This window comes from Aricia agestis, chromosome Z, assembly GCF_905147365.1.
Source record: "Aricia agestis chromosome Z, ilAriAges1.1, whole genome shotgun sequence".
Lineage (NCBI taxonomy): Eukaryota > Metazoa > Arthropoda > Insecta > Lepidoptera > Lycaenidae > Aricia > Aricia agestis.
In genome coordinates, this window is record NC_056428.1 from 28,672,298 (window position 1) to 28,692,746 (window position 20,449).

At 36.6% G+C, this 20,449-nt stretch overlaps 1 protein-coding gene across 1 annotated transcript in view; it reads right to left on the minus strand.

The window, feature by feature from the left end:
• LOC121738966 (transient receptor potential cation channel subfamily A member 1) overlaps positions 1-20,449 on the minus strand; it is a 143,028-nt gene that overhangs the window by 67,493 nt on the left and 55,086 nt on the right. Inside the window, exon 3 of the mRNA XM_042131258.1 lies at positions 14,388-14,540. Coding sequence (XP_041987192.1) covers positions 14,388-14,540 — 153 coding nt within the window. The remainder of the gene's footprint in view (positions 1-14,387; positions 14,541-20,449) is intronic.

Genomic DNA, 20,449 nt, shown 5'->3' on the forward strand with positions numbered 1-20,449 from the left:
AAACATTTTTTGTGATTTGTATGGGGCATGGAATACAATTTCATTACGGTAGTTTTGAACAATATTTTTGAAGTAAAATTATAATAATTATTAATTTAACTGAGTGGCTTTCCCCATTAACATGCGGTTTGCCGTGTGGATATTTTATAGCCATAAAGTTTTATGATGTTGTTAATATTATTATTTGTTATTGATTACATATTATATTATGGGACGTTGTTTGTCTGATAAATAATAATATACCATTGAGGTACTATAGACTGGAAAGAGCCTTATATCAAAAGCGTGTAATGTTATGTCCTACTTACTAGAAGATAACAAAGGAGTCGGTCGGCATATTTCATGTAATAAAAGTGTTAAAAAAGGTTTTTAGTGAACATTTAATGCTAGATATTGTTGAGTTTTGTGGTTCCGCTAAATAATAAGCCATAAGAATGGTCAAAGAATGCCTCAAACACGTGGATTTAACATTAAATAAGTAAGTTTTGAATAACGTTTTTAAAAAGCCCGAAAACGTTATTCAACGTTTTCGGGCTTTTCGGTATTTTTGTACGGAACACTTCATGCGCGAGTTCAACTCGCACTTGGCCTATTATTATTTAATATGTGTTTGGTGTGTGTAGTATGTGTACTAAAGAGGATTTTTTTATTTGTATGGGCATGTGCATATGCGTCATGAATTTTTCCATACGAAGGTGAAAAAAGTTTCTCTTTCAGCACTTCTGCTTTCACAGCGAACACAGTATAGGAAACACATACACACCCAAAAGTATTATCACTTAGTTTTGTTACAGCCTGTGTATCCACCGTGACACGGTTCTCGAAGTAAAAGTTTTCGCGATCCTCATAGCTCTCGATATCAATCCGAGAAAAATGTATTCTTCGAATATTTATCCAACGTCGGATGTCAAAATCTCATCCGTATCGAGACGTTGTCTAATCCGTGACGGAAACTATTTAGCCACTGACTTCTATAACACACTGGACAGGCTATGCCGTACAAAATTACAGCTATTTTTTGTGCCGATTTGAAGCGCCGCGGTGAGCGTACTGTGAACTAATTACATAGAAAATTACAACCGCCATTTGCAAAATAGTAGTTCCAAGTACACTCACTACTGCTTTCACATAGCAATCAGCGCCAATATGGCGACTTTTAAATAGGAACATTTTATTGATAGCGATCGCCTGTCTAGTGTATTATAGAGGTCAGTGTATTTAGCCCATACGAGTACAAAATAATAATAATTGTCACTTATGTCAGTATGACCGCAAAATTCGGATACATTTTTTACAGCTAACGTGACAGGAGTTTCCGAGACGTATCCGTGCGGATTAGCTTTGTGAATCGGGCTATCCGCGCGCGTCCGATGACACGCATGACAGAAAAAGTGCCGACTTTCGTAACAAAATCGTAGTTGTGGATGGCAGTAAGATTACCTAAATCAGATATAGACACATATAGAAATTTGTACTGAATTGACATATTTTAATTGCATGAGCAGTGCTGTAAATAGGAGGTGCTACCGGTGCCCAGGCACAGGGCGTAGCCTCTAGGGGGCGCAAGAATGGCCAGACCAGAAAGGCCTATACGTAGCTTTGCTCGGGTACCTATAATATTATCTAAAAAGGAAACAGGGGCGCAGTTATAGAATTTTGCACACGGTAGCCTAAGAAAATTAAGCCGAAAATGGACGATCAGCGGAAATAATTCGTGTAGTTTTGAAAATCGCTACAGTTATTCCTTGAGATATCCAGATAAACATATCGAAAATCCCCAAGGGTGGGGGGTGAGCTAAAGGTGTAGGGGGGGGTCAAAGGACCCTTTTTTTAGATTTTAGCTCGTAAGTCTATAACCTGCACAAATAGCATAACGGTTACTTCTAGGAAAACATTCTACATAAAATTTCCTTTAAATTTGATCCTATATTTTTTTTTGTATGGTCGATACTTTAGAAGTTACAGAGTGTTCAACTTTATATAAGTATAAAAAATGAGACGGTTTTATAAATAAAATAAAATTGGTATGTTTTCAAAATGTATTCAAAACTAGAAAATAATAATTAGACAGTCTTAATTAAATCCACATTTTACGTCCGTGATTAAATCAATAATTTTCTTCTACTACATCATCATCATCTTCACCTTCTATATCTACCAAATCTACAGGTACGCCATTTGTACACGAACCCAAGCAGCCGTTGCATACTAGACTGCACGTGATACCAGCTTTTCGGCATCCACAATTACCAGTGCAATCACTTTTGCAGCGACAAAATATTGACTTCAGCACGGTGTCAGGAGCTGGAGGATCATGAGTGGTAACAGGCTCGAGGTTTCCATCAGCTCCTCGCTTCCATCCCCACATTTCAGGAGGCAGTGCGTTACCTAACCACTCTTGTACTTGGTGGAACACTCGGAATGAGTGAAATTTTGCTGATCCTTTTGTAGGTGGGAGAGAGGAAAGATCTGGTTTGGATTTGGTGCTGGATTTGACAAAAACTGAGTATCGATGTCTGTTAAGATCAAGCTGATCAGTGGCTGCACGATACATCGTCAAAAACATCCTTTCTCCTGACTCTGCTATTTCTTCAGATGTTGATGTTGGATTGTAGAAGATGGCGGCAATATCCTTGATTTTTGGTTTTTGATCAAATAGCTTAACGACTGACACTTTGCCTTTCCTGTAAATAGCTGAAGTTGTGTCGCAACCGCTGAAGCTATGTAGTAAAAGAATGGAAGAGCAAAATGAGAGTTTTTGGAGTTCTTGTGAGGAAAATATTTGCATTTCCACTTTCATTAATCTTGGTCTGTCCCTTTCAAACTAGTGTAACCATGCTTCTTGCCTATGTGTAAATCTTAAGACATTTTAAAAGAAAATCGCACAACTGAGAAGCTCAGTTTAATAACAATTATTGAAATTAAATAATATTAAACTGAAGCAGGAAAGCGCAGTATTAAAACATGTCGTTTATATAATATTTATGCCTTCTTTTATCGTTTTCTACGAAAAATGCTTTTTTCAATTTACTACCAATGTACTATCGTATATTTTACATGGCAATTGTGCGAAAGGGACAAACCAAGAAAATCGATTTCTCGCTCGTGCTCGCTACTATAAGGAGATATCAGTTAATAAAAATAATACTTTAGGTCATGGAAGTAAGGTTCATTTTAATATTTCAAAATGATGAAGTAAGCCTTCCAGCTGTATAGTACTTCCTAATTCCATGGTGACTAGTCCAACGTTTTGTAATAATAGCAGCTAGGACAAATAATTATCTGTGAATAGCAGGTATTTGAATCAGAATAAGTTGTTTTCTTAGTCTCGGACGTTCGATGCGTGTTATTTTCGCGATTCGCACTTTTGAGGAATTTGACCCCCCTGTAGTTCCTAAAGTATCGACCGTAAAAAAAAATTTATAGGACATAATTTAGAGGAAATTTTATGTAGAAAATTTTCCTAGAAGTAACCGTAATGCTATTTGTGCATGTTTTTTACTTATGAGCAAAAACCTAAAAAAAGGGTCCTTTGACCCCCCCCTACACTCTTAGCTCACCCCCCACCCTTGAGGACTTTTGACATGTTCATCTGGATATCACAAGGAATAACTGTAGCGATTTTCAAAACTACACGAAATATTTCCGCTGATTTTATTAATTTGATCGTATTACGGCACAAGGTGCAAAAAAGACTATTTACGGCACTGTGCATGAGACGTCTTGCAAATCTGTGAAATTCATACAATTAATAGTAATGCATTTACGCGTCGCGTTGCGATGAATCGAAATCGTCAATTACTGAATAATTGACTCTGTTGTCGAACTAGTAATAACTAATAAGCTGAATGCTGAGTCAAAATGCATTCGCCTGTTTTAAGCAATTACTACCTAGTACTTACTTAAAAAAAAGAAAATAAATTATGATGTTACATATGTATATTTCTACGCGAACAAAGTTATGAGGATATACTAGTATAATAATAAATTAAAATGGTATTGGTATTTGGTCGAGCGTTTACACAATCAATTTAGTCCAACATTACTGAGAGACGTGTAGCCACGTCCTAATATTTGATCAAAGTATCTGCAAGCTCTGCTAAGCTTAGTATACACTCTACAGTAAACCCGCCAGGTAAACCCCTTCCTTTGTTGATAATAAAAACACATATAAAACATGTTTAAAACTATAACAAGTATACTATTTTGAAAAACAAAATGTCGTTATAATTTTAATTTATTAGCAACATAATAACAGTACAATAAAAATAAATATTGTTTTATTTCTGAATAGAGTTTTAAAAAATACTTTCAGAATGTTGATACTACTGGTGCCTACCACCGGTTCGGGAACTAATCCGGCGAAAAGAACCGGCGTAAGAAACTCGCACGGGACCAAAAAAGTGAGAAAAAATTATTATTCTTTTAAAATAAAATTAACAATGCTGTAACATACAATTATACAATGTCAACATAATATATAATATATAATTGTAGGTCAAAGGCTACTCCTACATAATATGTTATATGACCTACAATTATAGCTTGCAAGCAGCCATCCTACTGCCAAGATGTGCCATCGTTTATGAAATCATTGACCTTATCCTATCCTATACCTTTGGCACACAAATGTTCGTTGACTACTTTTTTTAATTTAATATATATTATAACGTTGACTACTTTTTTAAATTTAATAATAATAATGAAAATATTTTAACGTTTTCTGGAAATTTATTGAAAAGGCGTATACGTACACATCTTTAAAATGTTTACTGACTTTACTAAATATGATCACTGGCAAATCTAGCTTGTGCTTATATCTGGTGTTTCTACTTTCTACAGTGAATGCCACTTGCCAGAACGCGCCGTTGGGCGTTTTCATTAGAGCCACAACGCGAATTTCGCGTCGTGGCTGTTTCACCGTGACCACAACGCGTTGTGAGCTATTTTTCCGCTCATTGAACGTTTTCGGTCTTTGAGCGTAACTTATACATAAAAGCTAACCGTGAAAACAGGTATTTAAAGGATCAGTGTAGACTTAACATAATAAAACCCGTTGTCACACTATTTGTGTACAATTCTTTTGTTCGTGTACACCAACCATTATATTAGAGAGGTTATCTCGAGCGAAACAGGTCAATACGTATATCCGTTTCAGGTGTTGTGTGACTGACCTTTTTCAGTGTTAATAAAACTAACTGAAACTCTAAGCTGAATCGGTTTTGCAAATTTTCCAGGAAGTACAGGGAAGGGAGGAAGTGATATCAAGTTCACCGGGTTATCTAGTAAATTGCATTATGTGCATGTATTTATAAAAAATTAGAATTATGTGAGAAAGAGTAGAAGGCCCAAGTAAAGTTGCTGTTACATCCAGGGCCCGATCTAGCTGCTTAGCCGCTCCGGGATATATAATTTCCGCCGCCTTATACATACAGAAAACCATATAAGTCATGAGCTAGTTTTGTTGCGAATGGGGGGAATGTTTATGATTTCCACTATCCAACCTGGAGTAGGTTGCAAGATGAAATTCTCAAACTTGGGTGGTAGATGGCTAGGCCCCTCGTTTTTGCCGCTCTGGGCAAATGCCCGGCTCGCCCCCCCTTTTATCGGGCCCTGGTAACATCACACTTCAAAATTACAGGCCAGCGTTTGATGGGGATCGGGTTTGCTCGCGCTCTTGCGGTAGAATAATACTGAGAAGAGTGGCTCAGTGGGTGCCTCAGGTCGCTCGCCTGGAGAAAGCGGCAAGTATGCACTAACGGCCATTCCCAATATTTGATCTATCTCTGGTTTTGCCCTACTAGAGATAGGAATAGCTCACAATTGACATAAAATATATGTCTCTAATGTCTAATGTGAGCTATTCCTATCTCTAGTAGGGCAAAACCAGAGATAGATTAAATGTTGGGAACGGCCGTAAGAAGTCTACACACATAAACCGAAGTATCTGTTTGTAATATAAAATATGCAGTGTTTTGTCTGTGAGCATAACTTTACTATTTTCTTGAATCAAAGTAAAAAGCTCTGTATCATAAGATATCTTAAGTTATCTGAAATCACCATTAACCTATCAAGCCTTATAAGGACACCGGTGACCGCGACAACAATAGAATAACAATAGATTTCCAAGAATCCGCGATCGAAGGAATTAGTATACGAGTGCGTAGCCCTGTTTTCGGTGCTGGTAGAGTTGCAGTAGGTTCTATATATTTCGTACCCGCAACTCTCACATAAGCGGGAGAGTGGCGCACCATGGGGTTTTAGTGGGCTGACCCTACTGGGGAGTTCCGTATAGCCCGGCCAATGTCTCCAATTCGCATAATTAGTCTACGCGTAAAGCTTCCCCCTCGTAAAAAAAGGCTAGATGGTCAACTTCTTACAATATGGATAATATAATATATTGTTCACTAACATTACACGACCAAAAAATCATCTTCATCAATCAGCCATCAATCAGCTTATGAATCAATTTCTCTGATAAGTACAGAGTCAAAATCCTAGTTTTGATAACGAAGTAAGATGACGTCAAAAACGTATGGCATTCGACATTTATAAAGTATCGGAAGTTCCGATATACAAATACAACTATTTAGTTTAGTGTGATAGTTAATCCCCACACAAAACGATCCAGTGGCGATGGAACCAAGTTTACAGTGATTTCTATTTTCCCAATTTCACAAATTACTTGACTTACGCTAAAATCAAGCCAGTCAATACAATATAGGTAATATATTTAATATATCAAATCATTTTTGAAACCTAACTTGTTAATCGAAACTAGTGAATGCATTTTGACTGCACAGGTGTACAAAGGAGAATGTCAGAATATCAGATGCAATCAATTCAATATCTAATTACTGCGTTGGTATAATGTGCAAAGGGAATACGATATAATAATATTGCGTCGATCAGATTTTCAGTTGACAGGGATTCGCGTTGCTACTGCCAATAGTTTAGGGTTTCCAATGTTAACTTTTCATGAAAAAACAATCATCAACAATTTTCCACTGGTCCATGGTAAAAACAATAGTTATATTGCTACTTTTTTTAGAAAATAGCAACTAAAAATAAAACTCTTCTGTAGTAGGTTTTTAATGACAGCATTTAATGACTATTCTTTGGGTGGACTAGAGTATGGTATTCTACTTACCTAATCTCTTATTTTATACGAAGATTCGACTATAACTCTAGAATGAGATCAACCTATAACTTCATTATAACATGAATAATAATATTACTGCAAATGTTATTTTTATATTTGCTCTTTGTCTTTCGTCGGTGGGATTTGAACCCGCGCGGGCTTGAGCTGCCACACGCTCAACCATTGAGCGACAGCCAGAATTGTTATGTATAATAATGAATTTGAAGAACTAACCTCACTTATGGTCAAAGCCGTCACGGGTAAGCTCGGCAAAGTTTGCGCGCGACGGATCAGAAACATTATTTGTGTCTCATAACTGCAAAATCCTAGTAGCACTTCACTATGGCCGATATTTTGACGGATATAAAAGCTTATTCAGAATCAATGCTTTTATCGCAACTTAATGCTATTATACACTATTTTATCGTTATCGTAAATAAACAAAGGACCGCTTTAATCTACGCCTACGTAAGCTTTGATAAACTTTTACAACTGATAGCTTTAGCGAGAATTATGTTTTGATTCATTGAGAAATGCAGAATTTAACAAAGCTTCTATGATAATAATCAGCTTACAGGTTGAGTTTCCCGATATTTGTATATTGTGAGCCCTTATTAAATCTACCCCAGCTGTTGCAACTGATTTTCAAAAGCGTACCTTCTTATTGAACTATAATATTGTTAATGAAAAGATGGAAGGATCTACCTTTTTCGCTGTACAATCTGATTTTTAAAATGGAAATAGAAAAAGAAAATCATTATATTTACTTCCCTACCTTCGTAACTGACGTAGGTTTTTTTGTATTGTATTGTAAGTATTTGTAATTGTAATAATACCCAAATTATTTTTATTGCAAAACTAGCTGTCCCGGTGAACTTTGTGTCACTTTAAAACCTTCCCTGAACTTCTACGAATATTTTAAGACTAAAATCAGCCCAATCCGTTCAGCCGTTTTCGAGTTTTAGCTAAAACTCGACACATTTGAAAATCCATTTTTATATATAAGATTAATTTAGCTTCCATCCTTGTCCTATTCAGTCCATTGCCTATCAAGCAACAGAATATAATTTAGTATTCTTTGTTCCTAATCTGGTCCATCTCATAATATGAGATGGACCAGATTAGGAACAAAGACGTAATAATTATAATCTTAGTACTGGCTAGCTGTCCCGGCAAACGTTTTTTTGCTTTAAAATGATTTTCCCTGTTTTCCTGCTTTTCTCTTGAAGTTTTTTCTGTTTTTTTTTTCTATAGACCTCACGGAGCCCGAGACCTTTCCAACGAATGCAAAACCGTGGAAATCGGTTTGTGCGTTTTGGAGTTATAGCGTCAGGAAGGAAAACCCGACTATCTTCTTATATATAAAATTCTCGTGTCACATGGTTAGTCACCGTACTCCTCCGAAACGGCTTTACTGATTTTAACCAAATTTTATTTGCATATTCAGTGGGTCTGAGAATCGGCTACTGGGTACTTTTTATATTGATTGCATTTGTTAAATAAATAATACCTAGTAAAATATTACAACTGGAGACTGACGGTGACCATTGTTTGTGCGACGGGATAGCGATGGACGTCGCCATGGTGACATACTTATTTAGTCACTTCAATAAAATAATAATACGGGCGAAATACTTTATGTGGCAAAGAAACATTTGCCGGGACAGCTAGTTTTTTTATAATATTAGATTATCACTGAGTGGTGAGTACACAAGAAGTGGGTAAGTAACACTTTGAAAATTGACGTTCGTTAGGTCCGGAAAAATGAATTGAAATGAAAAGACTTTATGTATAGCCAGACATATTATTATGATGATCAAGTAGATAGTACAAGATTTGGTCGAATTATAAGGGAAGAAATGAGTAATTGCCCGTATGTTATAAAATGTTATCATCCATTTAAAAAAATAACAAGGCCGTAGATGTGGACTCGATTTAAATATAGTATTTTCAAAACGAAGTAACCTTCTAAGTTTGCATGGGACGATATTTTAAATGTCCGTATGGTTCAACAAGCACATACGGCATTCTCGCAACATAATTATATAGATGAATGAACAGGTCAATATACGTCTGAGACCAAGTATGTGCGGGTTTCCTGACGACGTTTTCCTTCACCGTACGAGTGTCCGTATTAAGTACTTGAGATCTGAAAATGTCTTATTGGTACTACCCCTCCAGCCGGAATCGAACCTGCACCCTCTCGAGTGCGAACTAAAGGTCTACCCACTATTAGGCAACGGACGCTTCTGCTCACGTCGTCAATTACATAATTGTGATAATAATAATAATTATTACAGGTTGCACTTAAAGCACGTAGTCAACTAAGGGTCAAATTATACTAGCGTAGAGTCGAAGCGCATCGAAGCGAATTATCAAAACTGAACAAATTCAACCTTAACTCTAAAGCGTTAACGCACTTTATTACTTCTGCGGATTTAAAAGGCCCGGGCATTCGCGCGAATTCACACGAATGTGCCCAACCAAGGCTGATTGGTCACTCAGCATAACACATTCAACCTTAACTCTAGAGCGTAACGTACACATTACTTCGGCGAGACCAATCAGCGTTGGTCGGGTGCATTCGCGCGAATTCCAGCGAATGCGCGCGCCTTTTAAGAATTCTCAGAAGTAATTTGTGCTTTAACGACTTGGAGTTAGGGTTGAATTTGTTATGTTCAATTTTGTTAATTCGCTTCGATGCGCTTCGAATCTGCGCTAGTATAAATTACCCCTAAGTAATTTTAACGAGAGTCTGTCTCCACTGTCTAGAACGTGTATAATATGAAACTGTAGTGTGTAAACACTAAACAGCCTACAATACTATTCACGCCAATTTGCTTTTGAATAGGCTTAAGCCGGATACACCAGTGCGGCGGTAATCCTAATTAGTGAGGGACAAGTTCATTATATCCATTTACAAGCTGTAAGTTGCGCCAAAATTCTTTTATCGCGCGGGAACCGTTTTCTATACTTACTTATACTTATACTTATATACTTATAATATTATAAAGAGGTAAACTTTGTTTGTTTGTTTGTTTAATTGTAATGAATAGGCTCAAAAACTACTGGACCGATTTTAAAAATTCTTTCACCATTCGAAAGCTACATTATTTACGAGTAACATAGGCTACTTTTTATTTTGGAAAATATAGGGTTCCGTAAGATATTTCAGTTTTTCGGAAACAACCAGAAAATTTACTTATTTTGCGTACGCTGCCTAAACTATAAAAGATAGAACTATACAATGCTCTGAGTAAATGTAGGTCTTATAAATATCTACAAAAATGTCCGCGACACACTATACCTATCTATGTCAAGTGAGGCACAACAACCATTTTTTATTTAAAAATCTTGTTTTTTTTTTGACAACATTTAAACGGATTTATTTTACTCATGCTAATAATCTTTATCAAAACAAATTATTTTATCACTAAGTACAGTTTATGTAGAATATATTTGGTCTTTGAATGATTAAAATTTGACGTTTGGCTTAGAAGTTATGGCGAAATTAAAATATTGCGATTTACGCCCGTTTCGAAGTGCGCGCTACCAATGCGGGGATGCGCTCGCGGGAAGGGTATCACTATACATTAATTAATAGATATTCCGCCTTCCGCGCGGCTTCGCCCGCGTAATTTAGGAATGTCACGGAAACCGTACATTTTTCCGCAAAAAAGAAACCTATGTCTTTTCACGTGGTCTATTCTTCATGTAAATAATGTACCAAGTATTGTACACATTGAAAAGGGCTACAGAAAACTCTGCAATGGTATACTATACGTTTAGGGATAGATATTAGGGTGGAGCGATAATGTATGAAGAATTTTTTTTTATTTTTTTAATGGCATAGCAATAGAAAGTTGCTCTTTGATGAGTAAATTCTGCATACAAAATATAGTTTACTTGTCTTGATGTTATGAGGGGCCCCAACCCAATTGAAAATTCGAAAAATACGAATTTTTTGAAAACATTGGTATAGTATTGACAAATAGTATTTTTCTATATTTGCTGTTACTTGTAAAAAAAAACTACATTGTAATACATTAAAAAAGCCTGATGCCTTAGCCAAGACCTTTTCTTTATCGCTTTTCTATAGAATCGCCGATCAAAATGTATGGAATTGACTTAAAAATTCGCGAATATGACGTTGACGTTCGACTCGTCTAATGTCAATTCTATACATTTTGATCGACAATTCTATAAAGAATCGATAAAGAAAAGGTCTTGACTACAGGCTCTGGTTAGTGGTATCAATGTTTTTATCGAAAAAATTTAATAATTATGATATATTCTCAAGGAATGATCATCAGATAAAAGGAGATTGTTTGGTATTAAATTGTTTTTTTTTATATCACAATTAAAAAGTGCATCAAGCTAATTAATATTATTTTGAAATTATGCTTTTATCATACATTTTTTTAACAAATAAAACATTACACACACACTAGGAAAGATGACAGATTTTTGAGTGACAAGCCTATACACTTGTACTCTTCTGTTGACTATAAGTTGACAAATTAAAATTTGATTATAGATTTTTTTATTGAATCCAAGATACTATTAGACAATGCTTACACGGCCAGTCTGAGATCAGCTGAGTCAAAGTAATATAGGTAGTAGCCCTAATATCGTTGAAACGGTCGAATCTCGACCATTGGGCGATCTCTAGTTCTTTATAATGAGTACTAGCACGACGAGCTCTGATAGTAATAATAATAATCAGTGGTTGTAAAACTTACCCCAAAACTTGATATTGCCAAGTGTTAGGTTAGTTTGTTAAATTGCATATAAGCGGTATGTTTGTACAATTATTATTGTAATTTAGGTATGTAAATTTAGATTTTCATCATCTATTTCATCATATTTCATCACAATACGGCCCTGTTAGGCCAAAACCCTTTATCCTGTAACACGTCAACTTGCGAAAAATGAGTTTAAAATTTTTAAGCACGTTACCAAATTTTATCAAGTGTTGATAGGTAATTACATGGTTTCTATATGAGATGATTACTTAATTATAATATTTGCACATTTTGATTAGCAGGTTATTTTATCGATTTTTTAAATTATCTTTATATACTATAAAAACATGTTTTGTCGTGATAGTATGCAGCTAACCAGTATAAAATATTAAGGGGCAAACTAAGCTGCATGCTGAGTTATGCAAAAATAAAAAAAACTTAAACTTGGGCGATTGTCATCCTACTAGGGTTACAAAACGCTGCAACCCGGATAACAGTTTTTTGCAAAATATGTCATCCACATTATAGTTTACAGCAAAATGATACATGGAATATTTCGGTTAAAAACTTGTTCTCGATTGATGTAAGCTTTGTATTGATTGAGCCCAAAAGGCTCAATCAATACAAAGCTTACATCAAGTAGATAAATATAGAACTTATTACAAAACGGTGTAACCCGGGTTGCATTGTTTTGTCGTAACAGGGCCGAATAGCAATGACATGAATAATTATAAAGCTTTTGCTCATTCCCGATAACGTTATCAATCGTATTTGATCAATAAAATCAGCATTAGTATACATGGTTTTACTATATTTTTTCATAACACCTTTGCATTAACGATAAGTTCGTTTGTAAAGTGTTATATGAGATTACAAAACTAAAATCAAAATTATTTATATTAGGGTTTCCTGTTCTATCTAACGGCTAAACTGACTTGAACTGCCTTTTTACTAGGACTATTAGTTCAATTATTAACTCATAGAAATAAACCACCACCAGTAGAGGTCATTGTCAGTACTCAATTTTTTCTCCCGTACTAAATCTCCAAGGAAACTCAGTCTCACATCACTATAATCAGGGCGAGTGAAGCTAGTCCTAGTATATCCTTTATATTTTGTGGTACTCTTTACGGAAAAATTATCAGCTCAGCTCAGCAGTGTGACGACGCGAGCCCTCAAAAAGCTCGGCTTTCAGCGAGTATATTACCACAACAGTATCTGTCTTGCATCTTAATGATATATGCCGCACGTGTACTTGATAATATTCCTACTTTTAGTGAGATTAGTCCAGGTATCTTCAAGGTTTACTGCCAAAAGACTATTTGCTCGTACGAGCTGTTCCATTTTTATCCGACTTTCGAGAAGCCAGAATGGTAATCATTTTGGCAGTCCACGTGTATCCATAGCATCACAGCTACTGATCCAATTTTGATAATTTTAGTAGATTGATTTATAAACGCTTTGAGATACTATTAATTCAATATTGAGTTAGATTTTCTATCATTTCTCACGTACAAATTACAATGTACCATCGAGGAAATTGATCCCTAGGCAGTTGACGGATCTACGTCATGTGGTCGGCTTAGCATAACTCAATGTTAGCTGTGATCAGTCGGATGGGCATGACGCCATCTGCCTAGGAATGTACATATTTTTATATCGGGCTTTGTGATGCTGTGGTGGGCCCACACGTCATACCCACCACTGTATTCCTGTGTCGCCAGAATCAACAGAGGTATCCAACAACGAAAACCCTTTGATATGATCTCAGGGAGCCGCAAAGAAATTAATCAGAAGAAGATATAAGAAGAAGGAAGTATCGAAGTTTCCCTCCCCATTAAAAGCGGGAGACAGCACAAAATTGCAATGACTAAAAGTCAAAGAACTAAGGCGGCAGCACCACTGATCACGAGAATAAATTAATGATATTAATTTTTATGTCTATTAATCTAGATCAAGCGCGTACATTTAACGACTTACCTATATAGATTTTATATATTGGACGTTCCACGCGGCTCCGCCCACGTAAATTAAAGATCCAAAAGAACTGTACTGTACGATTTCTCGCAAAAAAGTAGTATGTTCTTTAGCGTTTACATATAAATTGGTGCAGTAAACAAACTCTTTTGCTTTTTAATTATACCTGGATGACCGAGCTTTGCTCGGTATGGTAAACACTCATTGACTTCGTGTTACTTAACAACGCCATCTGCTGAAATAGCTTTAGCTGTTGTTGTGTCGTTAAAGCAATTAGTTGCTCACAAAATAGTATTATTATTCGCCAATAGATGTCAGGAAGAGTAATATTTTTCAGTTTATCGATTATCGATAAAATCCGAATAAAAAGACATTTTATAAAAATTATTCCTAGCTAGATCGATTTATCGCCCCCGAAACCCCATATATACAAAATTTCATGAAAATCGTTGGAGCCGATTCCGAGATTCCAAATATATATATTGCTCGTTTAAAGATATAAGATAGAAGACACAAACACTTACCCGTAGTATCCGATATGGACTCTCAGCCAGGAGGCAGAACTCCCCGGAGTTGATCTGGTCCAAGCCCTGGTTGGGGAGCATGACCTGCATCTCACCACCCGGGTCGGGTATCTTCATCCGGTCTCTATGCCCGGTCTTCGTCCATAGCCAGGTCTGAAAAAAACACAACAGAAAATGAAAGCTAGAACGAAGGAGTATAAGACAAAGAGAGAGAGATTTATCAACTCCGTAATTTATACCGCGCTGGATGTTTGCTCTCCCTACGCGAGTTAATACCTAAACCAAAAAATTCTCTACACTGTTGATATAATTTTCTCTTAAAATACCTGTGAATGACTAAAGATTTTTATTTATTTATTTTATGTATTTATCACTAGATGACGCCCGCAATTCCGTTTCGCTGAAATTCGTTTATTGCGCGGAAACCGTACGTTTTTCCGGGATTAAAAGTATCTCCATGCCAAATTTAAGTCATATCGGTGCAGTGGTTTGGGCGTGAAGATTTATATATTAGTAAGTGTGGATTTAAACGCCTCCATGGTCCAGTGGTTTATGAGGTTGTGGTTTCGATTCCCGCATTGGAAACATGTTATGTATTTCCAAGTTTGGCTAGGACAATGCGGGCTGATCACCCGATTGTCTGACAAGTAAGATAATCCATGCATCGGAACTCGAGTGGGAATGTAAAAAGTCGGTCCTGCGCCTGATCTCACGCCAGTCGTGTCAGTCTTCCGTCCCACTGGGCTATGGGAGTAAAAGGAACAGAGAGTGCTCTTGTATATTGCGCACACACTTGGGCACTATAAAATTACTCCTGTGTAACAGGCCTGGTTTCAATGAAACCGGCCATCGTCACCGAAACCGGTGTGGGAGTTATATTATTATGGATTCCATGCGGCAGAAAGCAATGGGTTGAGTCCCCTGGCCTAGAACACTCCAAGGCACGAATTCCTGGCTCTAACAAAAAACTGTCAGAAATAGTGTTCACCATGGGTAGAAAGCACCTTAACAGAATAGGTGTTAGTAGCTTAACGACTTGCAGATTCTGCGAGGAGGAGGATAAGACACCTATTCACCGTCTCCTTGACTGCCCTGCTCTACTACAGAGCAGGAACAGGCACCTTGGTCGCCACGAATACTCATCCACAGAGGAAGTTCGTGGCACCAACCCCAACCATATCGTTCAATTTATGAGCAGCATTTGGTTGGAGACGGTATTCTAATGCGAAGGAGTCACAATAGATCCTTAAGGGTTTCAGTGACATCAGGGCTACTTGACGCTTAAAAAATGGATTGCATAAAATCCATTGAATGGCTGACGTGATTTAACAACATTTTAATTGATGCAGCAATCCAACCCACGACTTAATATCAAATGCCAATTTACTAAACTAAGAGTTTGCCAGACGTTTTGTATAATATGTGTCTCGTATTTTACTGTCTATTCCAGAGCAAAGCTTATATTTCATATTGATGGCGAGACGTCGACTTAATCCACTTTGCCTTCGACGGTTCAAAGTTGTGCTAAACTGAACTGAACTTGCTTCCTAATTAACTGACGTATCGTATTAAAATCTCTTCAATACCGTACTGAAAACTATAAATGTCGGGAACTGTGTGTGCAAGAAAATATTATTATAATACTAGATGTCCCGCGCGGCTTCGCCCGCGTAAATTTGAAATTTTACAGAATCCGTAGGTACATTTTCCCATAAAAAATATTTCCCCCGTTTTTCCCACATTTTCCTGAGTTTCTTCTGTCGTATTAGTCTTAGAGTAATAATATAATATAACCTTCTCGATAAATGATGAGTCTTACTCGATAAATGATCTATCTAACACTGAGATAAGTTTTTAAATCGGACCTGTAGTTTCTGAGATTGACGCGTTCAAGCAAACATACTCTTCAGGTTTATAATATTAGGTAGATATAGATTTTTTTTAATTATCGCTTGACAAACTCGAGTCTCGATCTAAAAGACTATGAAATGGTATAATATGGTAGTGATGATGATGATGATGATGATGAAGAATGTAATTTGCATAGTAGCATATGCTTTCTGTTCTTAAAACAACGCCGAAACTCCCAAACTTGTATCTATAAAGAATCAGGAATTCTCTCAGCACCTTCCGAACCACGGTATACCAGGTATATCTCGGTGCAAAATCTTACTTGTTGGTAGCATATGCTTAGAATACTTCTCACGAAACCGAAGTCACCATATGTTTCCCTATAAGTTTTGAGGAGTTCCCTCGATTACTTATGGATCCTTCATCAGATCACCACTTTTCTGAATATAATACCAAATTGGGATGATACCCTATATACCAAAAGAAAAATTTTGAAAATCGGTTAACAAACGGCGGAGTAATCGTTGAATATAAGAAAACGAACATAACACCTCCCCCATTTTGAAAGTCGGTTAAAATTGTAGCCTATGTGTTATTTATTTAATATTTTAATCAGCACATGAATTGAATAACAAAATTTTTTTCAAATTAATCGTAGCACCATCTGTCAGGACAAACTAAAATTGAAATAGAATAATATTGAATGCGATGATAGCGCCGTCCGCCGGATCTAATGTAAAACATTCCATAATCAACAACTCCTTATAAATAAGAAATTAATTGAAAAAACATTTTCCAGTAGACCAAACTGTAAATCTAAACCATTCTCGAATCTCCACGAACACACACAAAAAATTTCATCAAAATTGGTCCAGTCGTTTAGGAGGAGTTCAGTCACATACACACGCACACAAGAAATATATATATTAAGATTATGATATTGACAGTCTACGTTAGACAAAAATATTTTTTAATTATTTACGCATTTTTATATTCTATAAGCTCCAATTTCCAATTAGCAATGGTTAAGGTGGGCGGAGGGGCGGGGGGCCTAACGTAGGGCTTAACTCATTATAATAAACATTATATTATTGAGTTTAGGCCCCAATATGCGAAGTTATTATATTATCCAGCACAAAAATATTATTTTTTACGCGACAGAATGAAGAAATTCTTGGGGAAAAAAAATATAATATTTTTTTACTTTCCTACCCCATTTTGTGACTGACTACCTTTACCGTTTAGGATTATCATTCCTTTGTAACACTCCTTTAATCAATACGTAGAACGAGAACATATTGTTAGTTAGTCTAGAATCTAGATTAACCTTACAGGTGTTTGAGAAATTGGGCCTGTAACTATGTCCATGACTATTACCATAAAGATGAAGTCGTGTTACCATTTTGCGATATGAGAAGCTTGTTAGTTACACAATATAATATTGTAAGTAAAATTTTCTGTTTCACCTTGATAGTAAAGCCTGAACTGCAGCGCCAATTTCCGAACAAAGCATGATAACAAAACATATTATTAGCAAAACATATTTTGATAATAGCCTATCCGGTGCCTGGGGTTTTTTTTATTTCATTCCTTGCTTGAACGTATCTTGCTATAATGAGCGCGAACACAAATTGCGACGCTTCCCCACACCGCAGGCAAAATAGGGATGTTATTCATTTTCCTCGGTGGCCACGGCCCACGCCCTATTAAGTACCTATGTTTTTTAAACAGGTTATGATGTTAGGAAACACAAAAACACGGCGCAGCAGACCCGGCTTAACAAAACTATTAGGCCACGCCCTATTATGTTTTGAAAACATGTTATGATTAGGAAACACGTAAACAAGGCGCAGCAGACCCTTAAGAGGCAGTAAACGAAAACGAAAGACAAAAAGGGGCGATGCATGAAAGCAATACTTTAAAATGTCGAATGTATCTATATATAAACGTGGGAGAGCCATGCTTTGGCACGAATGGGCCGGCTCAACCGGAGAAATACCACGTTCTCACAGAAAACCAGCGTGAAACAGTGAGTGAGTTTACTGGAGGCCCAATCCCCTACCCTATTCCCTTCCCTACCCTCCCCTATTCCCTTCCCTTCCCTTCCCATCTCTACCCTCCCCTATTACCCTATTCCCTCTTAAAAGGCCGGCAACGCACCTGCAGCTCTTCTGATGCTGCGAGTGTCCATGGAATTTGCTTTCCATCAGGTGACCCGTCTGCTCGTTTGCCCCCTTATTTCATAAAAAAAATATATATAAAACTCAAAGGTAACTGACTGACATGGTGATATTCTATCAACGCACAGCCCAAACCACTGGACCGATCGGGCTGAAATTTGCTAATGGTAATAAACATGAACGAGTAAACTTGAAGCTCAAAGCGTTTGTAACTCAAAGAACTGCGTCGTACTTGCATTCTATTCTTTTTTTTTTCCCATTATTTCCCTTTACTTAACATAAGAAGTGGTTGGTGGGTATTATTAAATACTAGCTTTGAAACACTGGCTTTCCTGGAAATTCCTGAAATGGTTCAAAAGTTGTAAAGCCTTTTTGTTGAAGAACGTGGCAAAAATATGTCATATTATAATAATATACAATACAAGCTTTTGCCCGCGGCTTTGCTCGCGTTAAGAAGTATTATTATATACAAACTTTCATCCCATATTTTAACCCCTTGGGGTTAAATTTATCGAAATCCTTTCTTAGCGGATGCCTACGTCATAACATCTACCTGCATGCCAAATTTTATGCGTAGTTGCGTAGGTACGCGGTACGACTAGACGTAGGTCTCAAATAATCATAATTGTCGTGTCACCTTAGTGCACATTTCGTCTTAATCTACTTTAAGTCCATTACGCTTCAGCAGTACTTTTTCGTCAGTCTTCCTTTGCGTGACTTACTCTGGTGGTGAAATAAAATTCTAATTTTTCATCCCCAAATAGAGACAAATACTTCAGACAAAAAATCAGTTTATTACTTTAACCTCTCAACTATTACCCTATTTCCTCTTAAAAGGCCGGCAACGCACCTGCAGCTCTTCTGATGCTGCGAGTGTCCATGGGCGACGGAAGTTGCTTTCCATCAGGTGACCCGTTTGCTTGATTGTCTCCTTCTTTTATAAAAAAATGTTTGTTCGAAGAACACGATTCAAGAGTGCAATCCATACTAATAATTTTTTAAATGTGAAAGTGTGTCTGTCTGTTACCTCCAGCCGCACAAACCGCTGATTAGATTTTGCAAAAATTTGCATAGAGATACTTGAGTCCCGGTAAAGGACATAGGATACTTTTTATCCTGGAAAAATGTATCCCGCGCGATAAAAAATAGCGTCATTCATCTTATCCTACTAATATTATAAAGGCGAAAGTTTGTTTGGATGTATGGATGTATGGTTGTGTGGATGTGTGGATGTGTGGATGTATGGATGTTTGTTACTCTTTCACGCAAAAACTACTGAACGGATTTTAATGAAACTTTACAATAATATAGTTTATACATCAGAATAACACATAGGCATTTTAACCAACTTTCAAAATGGGGGAGGTGTTATTTTCGTTTTCTTATATTCAACGATTACTCCGCCGTTTGTTAACCGATTTTCAAAAGTTTTCTTTTGGTATATAGGGTATCATCCCAATTTGGTAATATATTCACAAAAGTGGTGATCTGATGAAGGATCCATAAGTAATCTAAGAAACTCCTCAAAACTTATAGGGAAACAAGTAAGATTTTGCACCGAGATATACCTGGTATACCGTGGTTCAGAAGGTGCTGAGAGAACTCCTGATTATTAATAGATACAAGTTTGGGAGTTTCGGCGTTGTTTTAAGAACAGAAAGCATATGCTACTATGCAAATTACATTCATCATCATCATCATCATCATCACTACCATCTTATAACATTTCATAGTCTTTTAGATCGAGACTCGAGTTTGACAAGCAATAATTTAAAAAAATCTTTACCTACCTAATATTATAAACCTGAAGAGTATGTTTGCTTGAACGCGTCAATCTCAGGAACTACAGGTCCGATTTAAAAACTTATCTAAGTGTTAGATAGATCATTTATCGAGTAAGGCTATAGGTTATATTATATTATCACGCTAAGACTAATACGACCGAAGAAACTCAGGAAAATGTGGGAAAAACGGGCGAAATATTTTTTATGGGAAAATGTACGGTTTCTGTAAAATTCCTAATTTACGCGG